Below are 13,126 nucleotides of genomic sequence, written 5' to 3' on the forward strand. Positions count from 1 at the left end.
TTTCAGAAGAGTGCCTAAGTTATGCAAATTTTACTATCTCGGACTATTATAAGGTGAGATAAGGTAATCTGACACTATTTTCTTATCAAAAATATTTGTAAATATTTTATTAAATATTTAAGACTTATACACAAACTGCAACATTAGTTTTTTCATGGGCCGGATAAAAGGGTTGGCCAATTCCTTTGCTCAAGCCCACCTAGGCCTTGATCAATTGGCCAAGCCATTGATTTGAGACCCATCAAACTTCATATGTAAGTTTTTCACTGATGAAAGAAGCTGCTTAGCAAATAATATACATTCGCCAATAGGAGAGGAGAAATGAGACTTGCCCTACAAAGCACTCGAAAAGAATGTGTCAGAGAAGTCTCCAAACTGTAATAATTTATAAATACGGTGTTAATATGGTTGAAGTAATTTAATGATAATTAAGAAGGTCAACATTTTTGGATGCGTGATTGTATTCAAAATTAAACAAAAATTAAAATTGTCGGGTGTGCGTGATCGACTCAGGTAAGCTATCCCATATCAAATCATCTATTTTTTTTTATATAATATAGAATAAATATTAAATTAAATTAATCACATCGGTTATAAAAAGTCCCGTTAAGAATAGTAAAATAAAAAAACCTCTGACGTATCTTTGATATCTCCTTAAGATTACAAGATGATAAAATAATTTTGTTAGCTTAGTCGAATATGTGATAACCAAGTTTTAGTATATAAATTCGCTTGTCAACCTCTATAATAGTTTCAATAGCACAGAGATACGGTGAGCAGAGTCATTGAGCTTCTATCCATAGTCTATGCATCGTCATTCCTTTCCTTCATCTATCAATCAGCAGCGATTGCCTACCTCTTAACAACAAATGACACAATTAAACCTGTTTCACTTAAGACTTTGGACCAGTCTCCTCCAATTAAAGCTCCTCACAAATGGCGAAGTGCAAAACGTGCAACTCATCTTCCTCGTGCCTCATGTAAACTTCAGTAGACCATCTCTTTCCTTGCCATATTTATTGACAAAACTTCAATCTTTTTCCCTTCTATCATCAGCCATCATTAATTTGCACGGCTAACTAATATTGGCCGTTTGTCAGCAATCATGCAATGACTACGTGAAGGCTTTCACTTTCACACGTATACACTTATTAATGAGCAAGTTACAACGAGATTTTAACTATTTATTCAAGTTTATTTTAAACTTTCATATATAAAATTATTTGAAATATACAAACTAAATTATAACCGCAAAATATTTCAAGGTAAATAAAATAAAATAAAATAAATTATATATATATAACTAATATCTACGTAGGGCGGGCGTGGGAATGGACCAACTAGCCGTTGCTCATTTAATATAGTCCTGGAGACTTGACCCACTCACCGCCTCCTTATTATATTTATCATCCATTTATTTAGTGCCTAACTTTAGACTAGTCTATGTTCCAATTCGTATATATATATATATATTATTTCTATGTACAATACTTCCAACTATTTAGCTGGTATAGTTAAAATATACTTCCAACTAGATAAAAGTTGGAGTTAAATGGAAACTTTGGAAGAAAGATTTCATACTTAAGGCTATAATTAAAGAGATAACTCAAGTAACAAATGCTAGCAAGATAAAAATGAATGAAGAACAATGCAGAGCTAATGATTGAAGCTAGAACTGCATTAATGCATTATGAGGAACTTTTGGGTTTGGATTAAATGTTCATGTAAATGAGAATTCTAGTAGAATTGGGACACAATAAAACTTAGGAATTTACTACTTCTAATCCACATTCTTATGATGTGATGTAAATAAATTTGAGTTGATTTAAAGAGATTAGAGTTTTGACTCATTCTTGACTCAATTTGAGCAAGATAATACATTCCAAATTCCAGGCTTAATTTATTTACTCAATCATTAAGAACTAATACAAAAATCACAGTCCAAAATTAAAGAAAGAAAACAACTGGCAAAAAAAGGAAAAAAACTATCTCACATCCATTCCTATGTATTTTAGTGAAAATAAAATTAGAATATATTGAAAATAAATACAACAAAATAAGAGGAGTGGTTGAAATATTTTTAAAACTAGAGAAATTAATTCAACAGAATTAAAATACAAGTGTTTATATGCAAAAAAATCCAAAATTAGATGTCCTAACCTGCCGACAAATTCTTCGCTCCTTTGATTATTCATCCATAGCAATTGAATGATTAAAAAAAATCCCTGTGCTTAGCTGTAGACTAATTGAGCTCTAAACTCCGACGCTATCCCTATTGTCTCTCGCCACGTGGACGATTTCGATGACCTAATTCCAGAAGAAAGTTCCACAAATTGCAATCAAGTTGAAAACAGAGGCATGCAGATCCAGTTGAAGGGGGACCAGCTAAAGTTATTAAAATTATTATTAGTAGGCATAGTAAGCAACTCAAGCTCACATTAAATTCAAAGACAAAGAAAGCAACACATTTGATGATGTGTAATTTAATCATCACACGTCATAGACATATATAAGCTAGCAAATGAGGAGAACTTACCAAAGTGGGCAAGGAATAACTAATTAATCAACTAATCACACCCATTATTTAATCTAATCTTCTTCATTTTAATATGAAGGTGATTGAAAACAGGAGGGCTCTTCTTGTTGGAAATATATCTAATTATATGTCTGCAAGTAGAAGAAATATATAGGTTTTATTTTTGGTTGTTTTGTTCCTCTATAAAGAAGACAAGATGGAGAAAAAAGATAGATAGTTTTAAGTCTAAGACAAGGATTAGGTCCACCAACTGGTTGTTAGAAGATATAGCATCTTAACAACATCACCCACTCCCTTCTTTAAGGTGTCTGGGAGAAACTCTGAAGCTTAGATTTGAAGAGAGGTTACAGATATAGATTTTATGCTCTAAAAAGTTTGTTAATTTAACAGTTAATTATACCTAGATCTCTTACTGCAGAGATGAAAAATATTAAATAATTATTTTGCTTTTAATTTTTTATCTATTTATTTCTTGTGAAGAAAAGAAATAAAATAGTCTGTGATGTCTAAAATTTATCATGTAATATCAAAATATCATTAATAAAAAGTAATTATTTATTAATTTAATGAAAATTTTGTATAAAAATAGTTGAGATTTTGCTTGCCTGACTGAATATATTTGAAATCACTCTTGTAGCTAAGAACATGAGTTTGATTAATTTTTATCAATATATTGGGATTAATATTTCATAATTTTCTATTGAAATAGTATGAGTATGTGATTTAAATTTATTGTGATATATTTATTGAGAGAGTTTGGTAAGTTGTGAGAGTTATACATGAGAGCTAGACAGTCTATGACTTCATGATAAATACATTTAAATGTATATTAAAGGGGTGTTAATGCAAAAAAATCTGAGAAAAAGAAGGGGTTAATGGTGAAGGCACACAATGACACAAGGGAGGGAAGAAACCACTTATTAAAAATATAAAAAAAGGTGGGATTTTTATATAGTTGGGTTGTTGTTAGTGGAGAGGTCTTTAGTATTTTATTATTTCACAGAGGGAGAGAGAGAGGGAGAGAGAGAGAGAGAGAGAGAGAGAGAGAGAGAGAGAGAGGCTTCTTTTTGTTTTTGGTATCTCGGGATCGGATTGTCCTCAGTAGATCGGCTGGGAATTCCTGCCTTCCTGCTCCCCGTGAGGTGCACAGCAGCGCCCATCTCTCCCTCTCAGGCAATAACAATCTATTCTTTCTTTTCTTTTGTTTTCTTTTTCTTTTCTTAAAAAAATATCTTTCCATCCATTTCTCGAGGTATCCATCAATCTGTGACTGTCCTGAGTTCAGAACAGGGACGCAAATGATTGTTTACGAACGATATCAACATCCTTATCAAGTTGTTCTCTTTGTTGTTCTTGTGCTTCTCCTTATCCTTTTTCTGTCTCCTGTTTATGTGTACTAATTCTTGTGCCCTGGCTGGTGAAACCAGGGTTTTTGATTTTGATGTGGGTTTGGTGTTCAAGGTAGTTACCAATACAGTGACCAGCTGATTTTGTAAATTTTTTTGGGCACTTGGTTTTGTAATATTTTCGTTTTGTTTTTTTTGCTTTTGGGTTGGTGGAGTTTTTGATTGTGTCTGTGAATTTTTGGGTCTTAGGGTTTTTTGGTACATGTGAAATCTTCGCTTGGTTTTGTATTCTTTGCAGTAAATTGGAAGAAAGAGTCATCAAGGTTCTTCCTTTTTGGGTTTTTGTAGTATGTTATGGGTTATTAGATTTTGCTGATGGTTGTCAATAAGTTTTTTCACTTACTAAAATGAGAGTTGAGTTTCATTTCTCGTCCAGATTGATTGCGGTGTTTTTTATCTTTAATCTCAAAAACAGATAAGTAACTCCAAGGAGTGTTGGTGTTGCTGGTAGCTATTCTTCCTGTAATTGATACGGTAAAGGTCTGAAGCCTGAAAATTTTGAACCTTTAGTTTTCTCGATGATTTGATTTTGTTATTCTGAAGAGTTATTAATTCCTCGTTGCACCCCTATGTACCTTGTGTCCTCTTTAGTTGTTGCTCATAGATATAAAATATTCAAACTCCCCAGTAAAGGTTTCTTTTCTTCTTCGTAATTAACAGCTTCAGATTTTGTTTTCTTATCTTATAACGGAACAAAGTTCCAAGACAATTTCTTTTCTCTATATTTTGTGATGGTTGCTTTCAAAGTCTTCAAAGAGATTACAGCTCTCATAAATATCTCCAGGCTACCACATACTTTTATTCATGAATCTGGAGTTTAGAGAGGAGCACGCACACACAAACAAAATTCTGTTAAAAACTTAAAACCAAGTAATGCGTCCTTATTCTCTGGCCTCTATTTACTTTGTTCTGTTATAGAACATTGTTTCTAATATGTGACATGCTTGCTCATCATTCCTATGCATTAGATATCTAAATAAGTGGTAAATCAATATCCTTATTTGTTGCTGCTTGTTAAGATTATGTGGTACACTGGTACTTATTAAGTTATGCATTTAAAATTCATGAGTTGCTTTATGAGTATGATTTTACTTGAAGCATCAGTTAAATTCCTGTTAACATCATTGACACGACATAGTTTCTATAAAGGATAATGTTTTATCTGAGGCATCTATCAATTTCCTGTCTACATCATTGACATGACATCTGTTACTGTATATGATATTTTGCAGCCATATTCTTTATGCGTGAGAAACTTCAATGATGTCACTGAAAACCTGTCTGACTCCATCACTAAGACTGCAGAGACTGTAGGAAGTATGCACCATACGACGTCTGAGCTACCTTGCTAGTGAATCCTAAAATATCTGATAAGCCAAGGAAGGGATAAATGGCTACTTACTACTCAAGCTCTGGCAACCAAAGGGACATGCCCACCCTTTATTCAAGTGAGCCAGAAAATTCATCCTATCCTGTGCCATCAGTCATGGGCAACCTGGTGTATCCGAATCATTCATCCTCTGGTCCATATTCGGAATTTGTAGGCGTTACCACAATGATTTCACAAGATTCATCTACAGCAGAACCTGATTTGATTGCCTCGCATCTTGGTCACCATCCTTATAATGCTATGAAGGATGGGAGAAATGAGATGCTGTTCATGCAAATGATTGGCGGATCACCAAGTAGTGCAGCTGATCTTGTTCAAAGTTCTGTTGCTGAAGATCACCATAACAGTGGGCGGCTAAAATTTGGAATTTTAAATGGTCAAAACTTAAATTTTCAGCAACCAAATATGCCAAATGTGCAAGGCCAAGGGTTATCTCTGAGCCTCGGCACGCAGATTCTGATGCCATCATTTCAGTACTTGCCGGCTAAGCCAGAAATCTCGACAACAAATTCCCATCAATTAAATCTACTGGGAAATGGTGAGTCACATAGAGATGATGATTCTAGAATGAAACAGATGCAATCTGATGTCTCTCGCACAATTCCTAGTTCCAAATATCTTAAGGCAGCACAAGCATTGCTTGATGAAGTTGTGAATGTCCGGAAGGCTTTAAAACAGAAAGCACAGAAATGCCAAAGTTGGAATAAATCTGCCGGAATGACAGATTGCAAAGATTCTGATGGGGGGTCAAAAGGTGATGGAGCTCCTTTGAATCCTGATGAGTCAAATGCCAATTCTTCTAATGAGCTCCCACCCTCTGAAAGACAGGAGCTTCAGAACAAGATGACTAAGCTTTTGGTTATGTTAGATGAGGTGCAAATTTATTTCCTGAAAATAATATTTCTAGATAAAATACAAATATGCTGATGCAACCTAAATCTCATTCCCAAAATTTATATGCATATTAGTTCTGACTGTTGATGGCGTTAGATCTGGTTAATATTCCTCTAACTACCTCATAGAACTTGGCAATCGTGTTACCGGATTTGCTTTGTTCTTATATGGAACCACCTCTTGCTGTCTTTGTCAAACTCGTTTATCAGCATTTATTTTGGCCTATTTTTAGTGGCAAGACATATACTCCCCTTGTTTAAATTTCCAGTCTTATCTACAGCTGTTTTATGAAGCATGCACTGTATCATGCGACTACTATATCATGCGACCTTTTTCTTGGATTAGCATCAATTCTACAAATTACCGCCCGTAGAATTTAAGAAGAGTGGTTTTGCAGTGACCGACTTTATGCTTGCCATTACACTTCCCTTCTCCTCCAAAACTTCATCATAAAGCTTCAACTTCTTTAGATATGAAATCATTGAGCAATTTAAATTTAATGATTTTTGTCAAATAGTATTGGCTGGTGAACTGCTTCGTCTTGCTGAAAATTCATAGTGAACTGAGCTTTGATAGTAAGTCATAGAACTTGAGAAGATCTTGTGGAACAAGATAAAGGTCATCTCAGACTAAGATGGAGTACTGCATCTCAAACTACCATGAAGCTTTGTTTCTTTCGTTACATCAGGTTGGATTGAGCCAGTTAAAGACTGAATTTACATGAACATGGAAAATGAAGTAAGTGTTTGGTGAAAGGATAGTGGAAAGCAAGAGTATTTCACAGTAGTGTTTTGGGTCCTTCTACTTTGCTTGTCAGGTTATAATTTTTTAACTTTTAAGAAGCTTCCTTTTAGGAAGAACATCGTGATGACACTTTGTGCTTTCATTCTCTCTGGGAGCAAAAAAGTTTGCAGTTCAGAAGAGAACAAAAATGGTGGTTGGTAGAAGAATATATGAGGAAATTATGGTGGAAGGAATTTGTGAACCCTGTTATATATGCCTATTGTATATTCTAGCTTTAATGTCGGAAGCCTGCATTAATAAGAAAGGAAGGCCTTGTCCTGTAATAGTTGAAAAGAAAAGCCCTGTGTCACAATTAATTTCTCATGGAACATTTTTTTGCCTAACTACACTATAGTTGCTAATGCTGGATATGCTGGCAACATTTGATTCACCCAGAATTCAGGGATTGATTCATGCCTGTTAATTGCGGCAAGTTTTGTCCGCGGTAACATTGCTCAGTAATTGAGGATTCCTAAAGTTTGATATCTTTTAGTTGGGATCTGGCTTAAGTACTATTGTAAATGTGATCCAACATGCATGGGCTGAAAAATTATGTGATGCTTTTCACAATCACTTTTGTAATTAGAATTTAAACATATTAGAGTCCAGCTAGTTTCAGTGTATCAAAAACTAGATGCACTGCATTTGCGCAGGTAAATTTCCAGCTTATGAGTACTTAATGACTGTCAGATAACAATCTTTGAATTCTTACATGTGTGTGTATATAGTTAAATTGGTAATAAATGACGTGGAATGTTTACTATAAATCACTCCCTTTTCCTTTCAAGAGTTATGCCACTGGATAAATTTTAATAATTCATTTGTGTACTATTATGTCATTTTTAGTGTTAGTTATATTTACCTCAAATTTGCAGGTTGACAGAAAATACAAGCACTATTACAATCAAATGCAAATTGTAGTTTCATCTTTTGATGTAGTAGCTGGCTCTGGAGCTGCTAAACCATATACTGCAGTTGCTCTTCAAACAATTTCACGACACTTCCGCTGTTTAAGAGATGCTATTAGTGATCAAATTCAATCAATTCGAAAAGTTCTTGGAGAGGAAGACAGTTCCACTGGCAAAGCTGGTGGATTTACTCGCCTTCGATACATTGATCAACAGTTAAGGCAACAAAGGGTTGTCCAGCAATTTGGCATGATTCAACAAAATGGTTGGAGACCGCAGAGAGGACTGCCAGAAAATTCTGTTTCAGTTCTACGTGCTTGGCTTTTTGAACACTTCCTTCACCCGTAAATTCCTTTATTCCACTGTGTTCCTTTTCTTTCTGTTCACTTCTCTCTCATGTTTTCTTGCATTCACTATTATCTTCCTTTCTCATTAATCCATGCTTCATATTATTTCCCAGTTACCCAAAGGATTCTGAGAAGTTAATGCTGGCAAGACAGACTGGCTTAACAAGGAGTCAGGTATATAATGTTTTTTCTTCTTGAGATCTTATTGTTTCTTATTCTGGAGATTTCTTCCTCAAGTTTTCTTTATAAGGGGATCTCACCATAGAAAAGCTTAAATTTTCACTGAAGTAACTTTAGGTGATTTCTTCACTTAAATATCAGAACATTAGTTGCATTTTATATGCACATGTTTGCTTAGGTTTTTTTATGCCGTGTATCTGAAAGCTCTTTCACACCTGCTGGGGGTTCATTTTGGTTGCCAGAAACTTCCGTTATGATATAAATGTCGTTTTCACTATCAAAAGGTCCAAATATTGGGAATGTGAATTATCACATGTAATCATCTGCTAGTTAGTAGTCATTTTTTGTGCATCGAATAGGACAAACGAGGGCAAAGAGTTCACTAATTCATGTTGCTACGTATTGGATCTTGGTTGATATCAATCCTCTACTGCTTTTCTACATACACTTCTCTATCAACTATAAAAAATAGACTCGCAAAGTAAAAAAAGAAAATCTATGTGTTTAATCTACAATTTAACAACTATCTTGACCTATCTTTGCACAGATATCAAACTGGTTCATTAATGCTCGTGTACGTCTTTGGAAGCCTATGATTGAAGACATGTATAAAGAAGAGATAGGTGACATGGAGATGGAATCAAATTCTTCCTCTGATAATGTACCCAGAAGTAAAGACGAGATTGGGTCCTCCGAGGAAAAGGAGGACTTGAAAAGTTCTGAAAGATGCCAAACAAGTCAATTCAATGATTCTAAAGCCAACAACACCCACATGAACCTTGGTGGAGCAGAAATTGGCTTCCACAATGAGGCAAATGCAGATGACACTTTCATGAATCTCATGTTAAAGGACCAACGGCCTGGTGGAAGGGACAGTGGCCTCCTTCATGATGCCGTCACCCAAATATCTGATGGGAATGGGAGGTTCATGTCTTACCAGATGGCCAAGATAGGGAACTATGGGAATGGCAGTGTGTCCCTCACACTGGGTTTGCATCATTCTGATGGTGGTCTCACTGTTCCAAACTGTCAGCAGGGCTTCCCAGATGTCAGAGGTGAAGAAATTTATAGCACTGCTCCTCTCGGGATCAATGGATCTGACTATGATTCTATGGGTCTAATGGATCAGAGGCAGATTGAAACACCCCCTCTGCTGCATGATTTTGTGGGTTGAATAATCTAGGAAAGAAAGGAAGTACACAACATTGGATACTTCTAGAGTGAGAATAAGACACCTCAAGGGCATGGGTTTATATCATTATCTGCAATTGCTATAGAAGAGCCAAGATAGTATAAACATGATGTAATATAAGTTCGACTGTGGGAATCAATAGGCCAAGCATGTTGTAAAGATAGAATACATGTAAAATCACATGATTTGAGAATCATCCTGTAAAGATAAGAGCTAATGTAACATAAGATTTCAATCTCTCTCTCTTCTTACTCTTTTTACTGGAGGAAAGACTTTGCATGGGCTTCACCTGGAAGATATACACAGGTCTGGCACGCCAAAATTTTCAGTGGGACCTTGTCATGTGATAGTATTAAATCAGGTCTGGAGTTAAATCTGCAAAAGGATCTTGCTCCATTTACTTGGTGATATATACAGTCATAGTTAATCTTGACATGATTTGACTACTCTATCATCACAGGTTTACCATTCCTTAAAACTTTGATTGCAAATTTTGACATCTATTTTCCTACAGATATATTGAACAATGCAAACCACGTTAAAATTGATGGTAAGGCTTTGGTTTTGCTCTTTTCTTCTTTTGAAAAAGAAAAATGCTTGGCTTACTCGGAATGTGTCGGATTATGTTGTTGACATACATGTCGGATAACCATATGTATACTCTTACTGCCGCTCGCTACCATCTTCAACTACATTTCTCAAGCATATTCTCATGTATCTATAGAATTGCCGACAGGCGTTACAAGAGTTGAAAGCGATGTTTTTCTTTGGACAGATATATCCTAACTTGGATCCGGCAGTTACTATTATAAGTGTGGAACTCTCAAAAGCGGCAGCAGTTGCAGCAGTCAGTTACTGGATATAACCGTTTCCTTCAAGGAGTTGCTGTCACTTTATCTTTCCATTCACAACACATCGTATGCTCTTTTCGGTGTAATCTGGAGCCACTTTAAATTCTCTCTCCGCCCAGGTACCTGCCACTCTCTCCCTCCTTTTCCTTTTACTAAATGGCATGTATGATTTCTTTGCACCACTTTATATTTTTCATGATTCATTTTTCCCTTTTGTTATTTGATGATGGCTTTGTAAATTAACTGATCACGTAATTGCTGCCACGCAATGAATTTTTTTTACTTTATTCAATTTTAGACTGATTACTGAGGATATGGGAAGTATAAGTTGAAGTTGATTATATTATACATTCAGAATACAAGTAATAATTTCATATCTCCTCTTCCTTCTCTCTTTCCGTAAGCCTGCCTTTCGATATTAGTAGAATGTGCATCTCATACGCATTGAATTTGGATCCTATCAGCCGGTAGTTACTCAAGAAATGAAGATACTATGCAAAGTTTTTTCAGTACCAATCTTAGTCAATTATGCAATGCTGACAATTATACTAGCATTTCATCATAAACTTAGTTTAATACTTCTACTAAGAATTATGATCTGTTAATGATCAATTTAGGGAAACATGGATGTGGCTTCGAGAAATGAAGTTGGTCTTCAATCAGATCAAGGTTGACCATGTAAACCCGACAGAAACAAACTAGTATGAACTGAAATTATCTAAACGCATTCTTAACTAAACTATTATTTTCCTTAATGTTGCGCAGATCGAACTCCAGAGTACAAGGAGCCTGCAAAACACCAGCCTGATGAAGGGAAACGCTATTTGCTCTCTACTCCTGAAACCAACGATAGCCCTTGCAATGGCCTCTATGACAGACCTCTTTCATGTTTTGGTTGTGGAATAGGATGGTTATGGTAAGTTTCTATAAATTTTAATACGCTTTTGTTTTTACTATCATTCACATCCTAATATCTCTACGACAGGCCTCTTTAATGAGACATTAGAAGTGAAATGCAGGGTTCAAATAATACATATCTAGATGGTAGTGTAAATGATAATAAGAACAAGATGTAAAGTATTTTCGATAAAAGTGTAAAGCTTACAATGTTGGTTGTAGATTAATATCACTAACATGAAAAGTTTATGATTGTTTAGCTTCATTCTGGGCTTTGCTTTCCCTCTTCTCTGGTACCTTGCTACTGTTCTTTACTTTGGGAAGTACTATTTGAAGGATCCAAGGGAGAGAGCAGGCCTTGCAGCTTCTGCCATTGCTGTAAGTAATTACATAATATATAAATTTATATCATTTCCTACTCTCAGTATTAACTTGTAACTTTTTCTTTCTTTCTTTGATGCTTTGCAGGCTTTAATATGCTCTGTTGCAGTGCTAATAACACTTCTTGCAATAGCTTTGTAGCGTGCCTTTGGATTCATCTATTGAACTTGAAGGCGAATGATTTGCTATATTGTGGAGATTCTTTGCAGATAATAATATCATTATTTTCAGACTTTATTTTCCCCTGTTAGCAATAATAGTGTTTGTGTTTCAATTCTTGTTATTAAGTCACTCACACACATATAAAGATGAAGCTATCATCTCATCAAACTGCTGCCAGAGTACCACAAATATGACAAATTCCTGCAATCGACTGTCTTTGGACCATCCTATACCAAAGTTTCATCGTACGTTCCAATGCATTAATGGTCTCTCTCTTTTCCCTCACCTCCCCTTCTTCTCCTTCTCCAACTGACGCCCTTCTCTTCTCCCCCTACTACTATTATTAGTATTTTTGATTATTCAAGAGCCGAAAGATTAGATATAGACTCGAAGGAAGACATACTATACATAAACAATTCGTCCAAGTTAATAGCATCACTGAAATATCAACCGAGCTAAACTATTATGTTCATCTACAAAATCACTAATAATTTTTTTTATAATAATTATTTGAGACCGAAGCCGTATGACAAAAGATACCAATACTCTAGTAGAACTGATTGATCACTATTATCTTTAATTTTGGTATAGACTAGGTCTTGTTTAGTTTGAGACTAAATTTCGAACTTGATTAGTTAGTCTTAATTTTTTTTAAAAATAAATTTAATTAGATAAAAATAAAATATAACCAATTTGATGTTTTTGAACCTCAAGCCGCCCCCCTAGCCTAGAGGCCATTGCCTCCAAATAGAGGCACGGCCTATTATGCTCGATCAACAGCACAAATGATCATCTCTATTACGTGCGAGCCTCCCATTGGTGGCTCTAGCAAAAATTATGACACGTCGGATTTCCTTCTGCACCCTTCCCCTTTTGTTAATCTCATACTAGTCCTCGTTTAATTACCTCGTTCTAATAATAATAATAATAATAATAATGATAGATTATTATTATTATCCTTGTAATATATATATTATTAATTATTATCATCTTTTATTTTGGTTAGTCTTAAATTTATTTAGGTCATCATAGTTTCATTTATATCCCTTTACTCTTATAGTTATATTTAAATTAGAATTACTATATTTTTTGACATATATTTAATTAATTTATAAATTAAATATGGAGACAGTCAAATTTCAGATAAATATATATGTATATATATCATCTAAAATTTAAGTAAATCAGTCAAATATATA

General features: G+C 34.8%; 2 protein-coding genes across 4 annotated transcripts; both read left to right on the top strand.

Moving 5' to 3' along the window:
* Nucleotides 1-3,531: 3,531 nt before the first annotated feature.
* LOC140762472 (BEL1-like homeodomain protein 7) lies at nucleotides 3,532-9,873 on the top strand. 3 transcript variants are annotated; one of them, XM_073100291.1, is made up of 5 exons: nucleotides 3,532-3,709; nucleotides 5,175-6,205; nucleotides 7,885-8,261; nucleotides 8,378-8,438; nucleotides 8,992-9,873. In XM_073100291.1, the coding sequence occupies exons 2-5, from the start codon at nucleotides 5,333-5,335 to the stop codon at nucleotides 9,616-9,618; spliced, it is 1,938 nt and encodes a 645-aa protein (XP_072956392.1). In that variant the 5' UTR covers nucleotides 3,532-3,709; nucleotides 5,175-5,332; the 3' UTR covers nucleotides 9,619-9,873. The 3 variants fall into 3 exon arrangements, with proteins under 3 accessions (XP_072956392.1, XP_072956394.1, XP_072956393.1); XM_073100293.1 differs by having other exon boundaries at nucleotides 3,543-3,678; XM_073100292.1 differs by lacking the exon at nucleotides 3,532-3,709 and adding an exon at nucleotides 3,729-4,416.
* Nucleotides 9,874-10,016: 143 nt separating this feature from the next.
* Nucleotides 10,017-12,033, top strand: LOC140762474 (uncharacterized). The gene is made up of 5 exons (XM_073100294.1): nucleotides 10,017-10,606; nucleotides 11,105-11,156; nucleotides 11,253-11,403; nucleotides 11,645-11,762; nucleotides 11,853-12,033. Exons 2-5 carry the CDS (start codon nucleotides 11,111-11,113, stop codon nucleotides 11,904-11,906), a joined length of 369 nt encoding a protein of 122 aa, XP_072956395.1. The 5' UTR covers nucleotides 10,017-10,606; nucleotides 11,105-11,110; the 3' UTR covers nucleotides 11,907-12,033.
* Nucleotides 12,034-13,126: the final 1,093 nt, after the last annotated feature.

The sequence above is a fragment of the Typha angustifolia genome, chromosome 7, assembly GCF_048772165.1.
Source record: "Typha angustifolia cultivar Huaian chromosome 7, ASM4877216v1, whole genome shotgun sequence".
In the NCBI taxonomy this organism is placed as follows: domain Eukaryota; kingdom Viridiplantae; phylum Streptophyta; class Magnoliopsida; order Poales; family Typhaceae; genus Typha; species Typha angustifolia.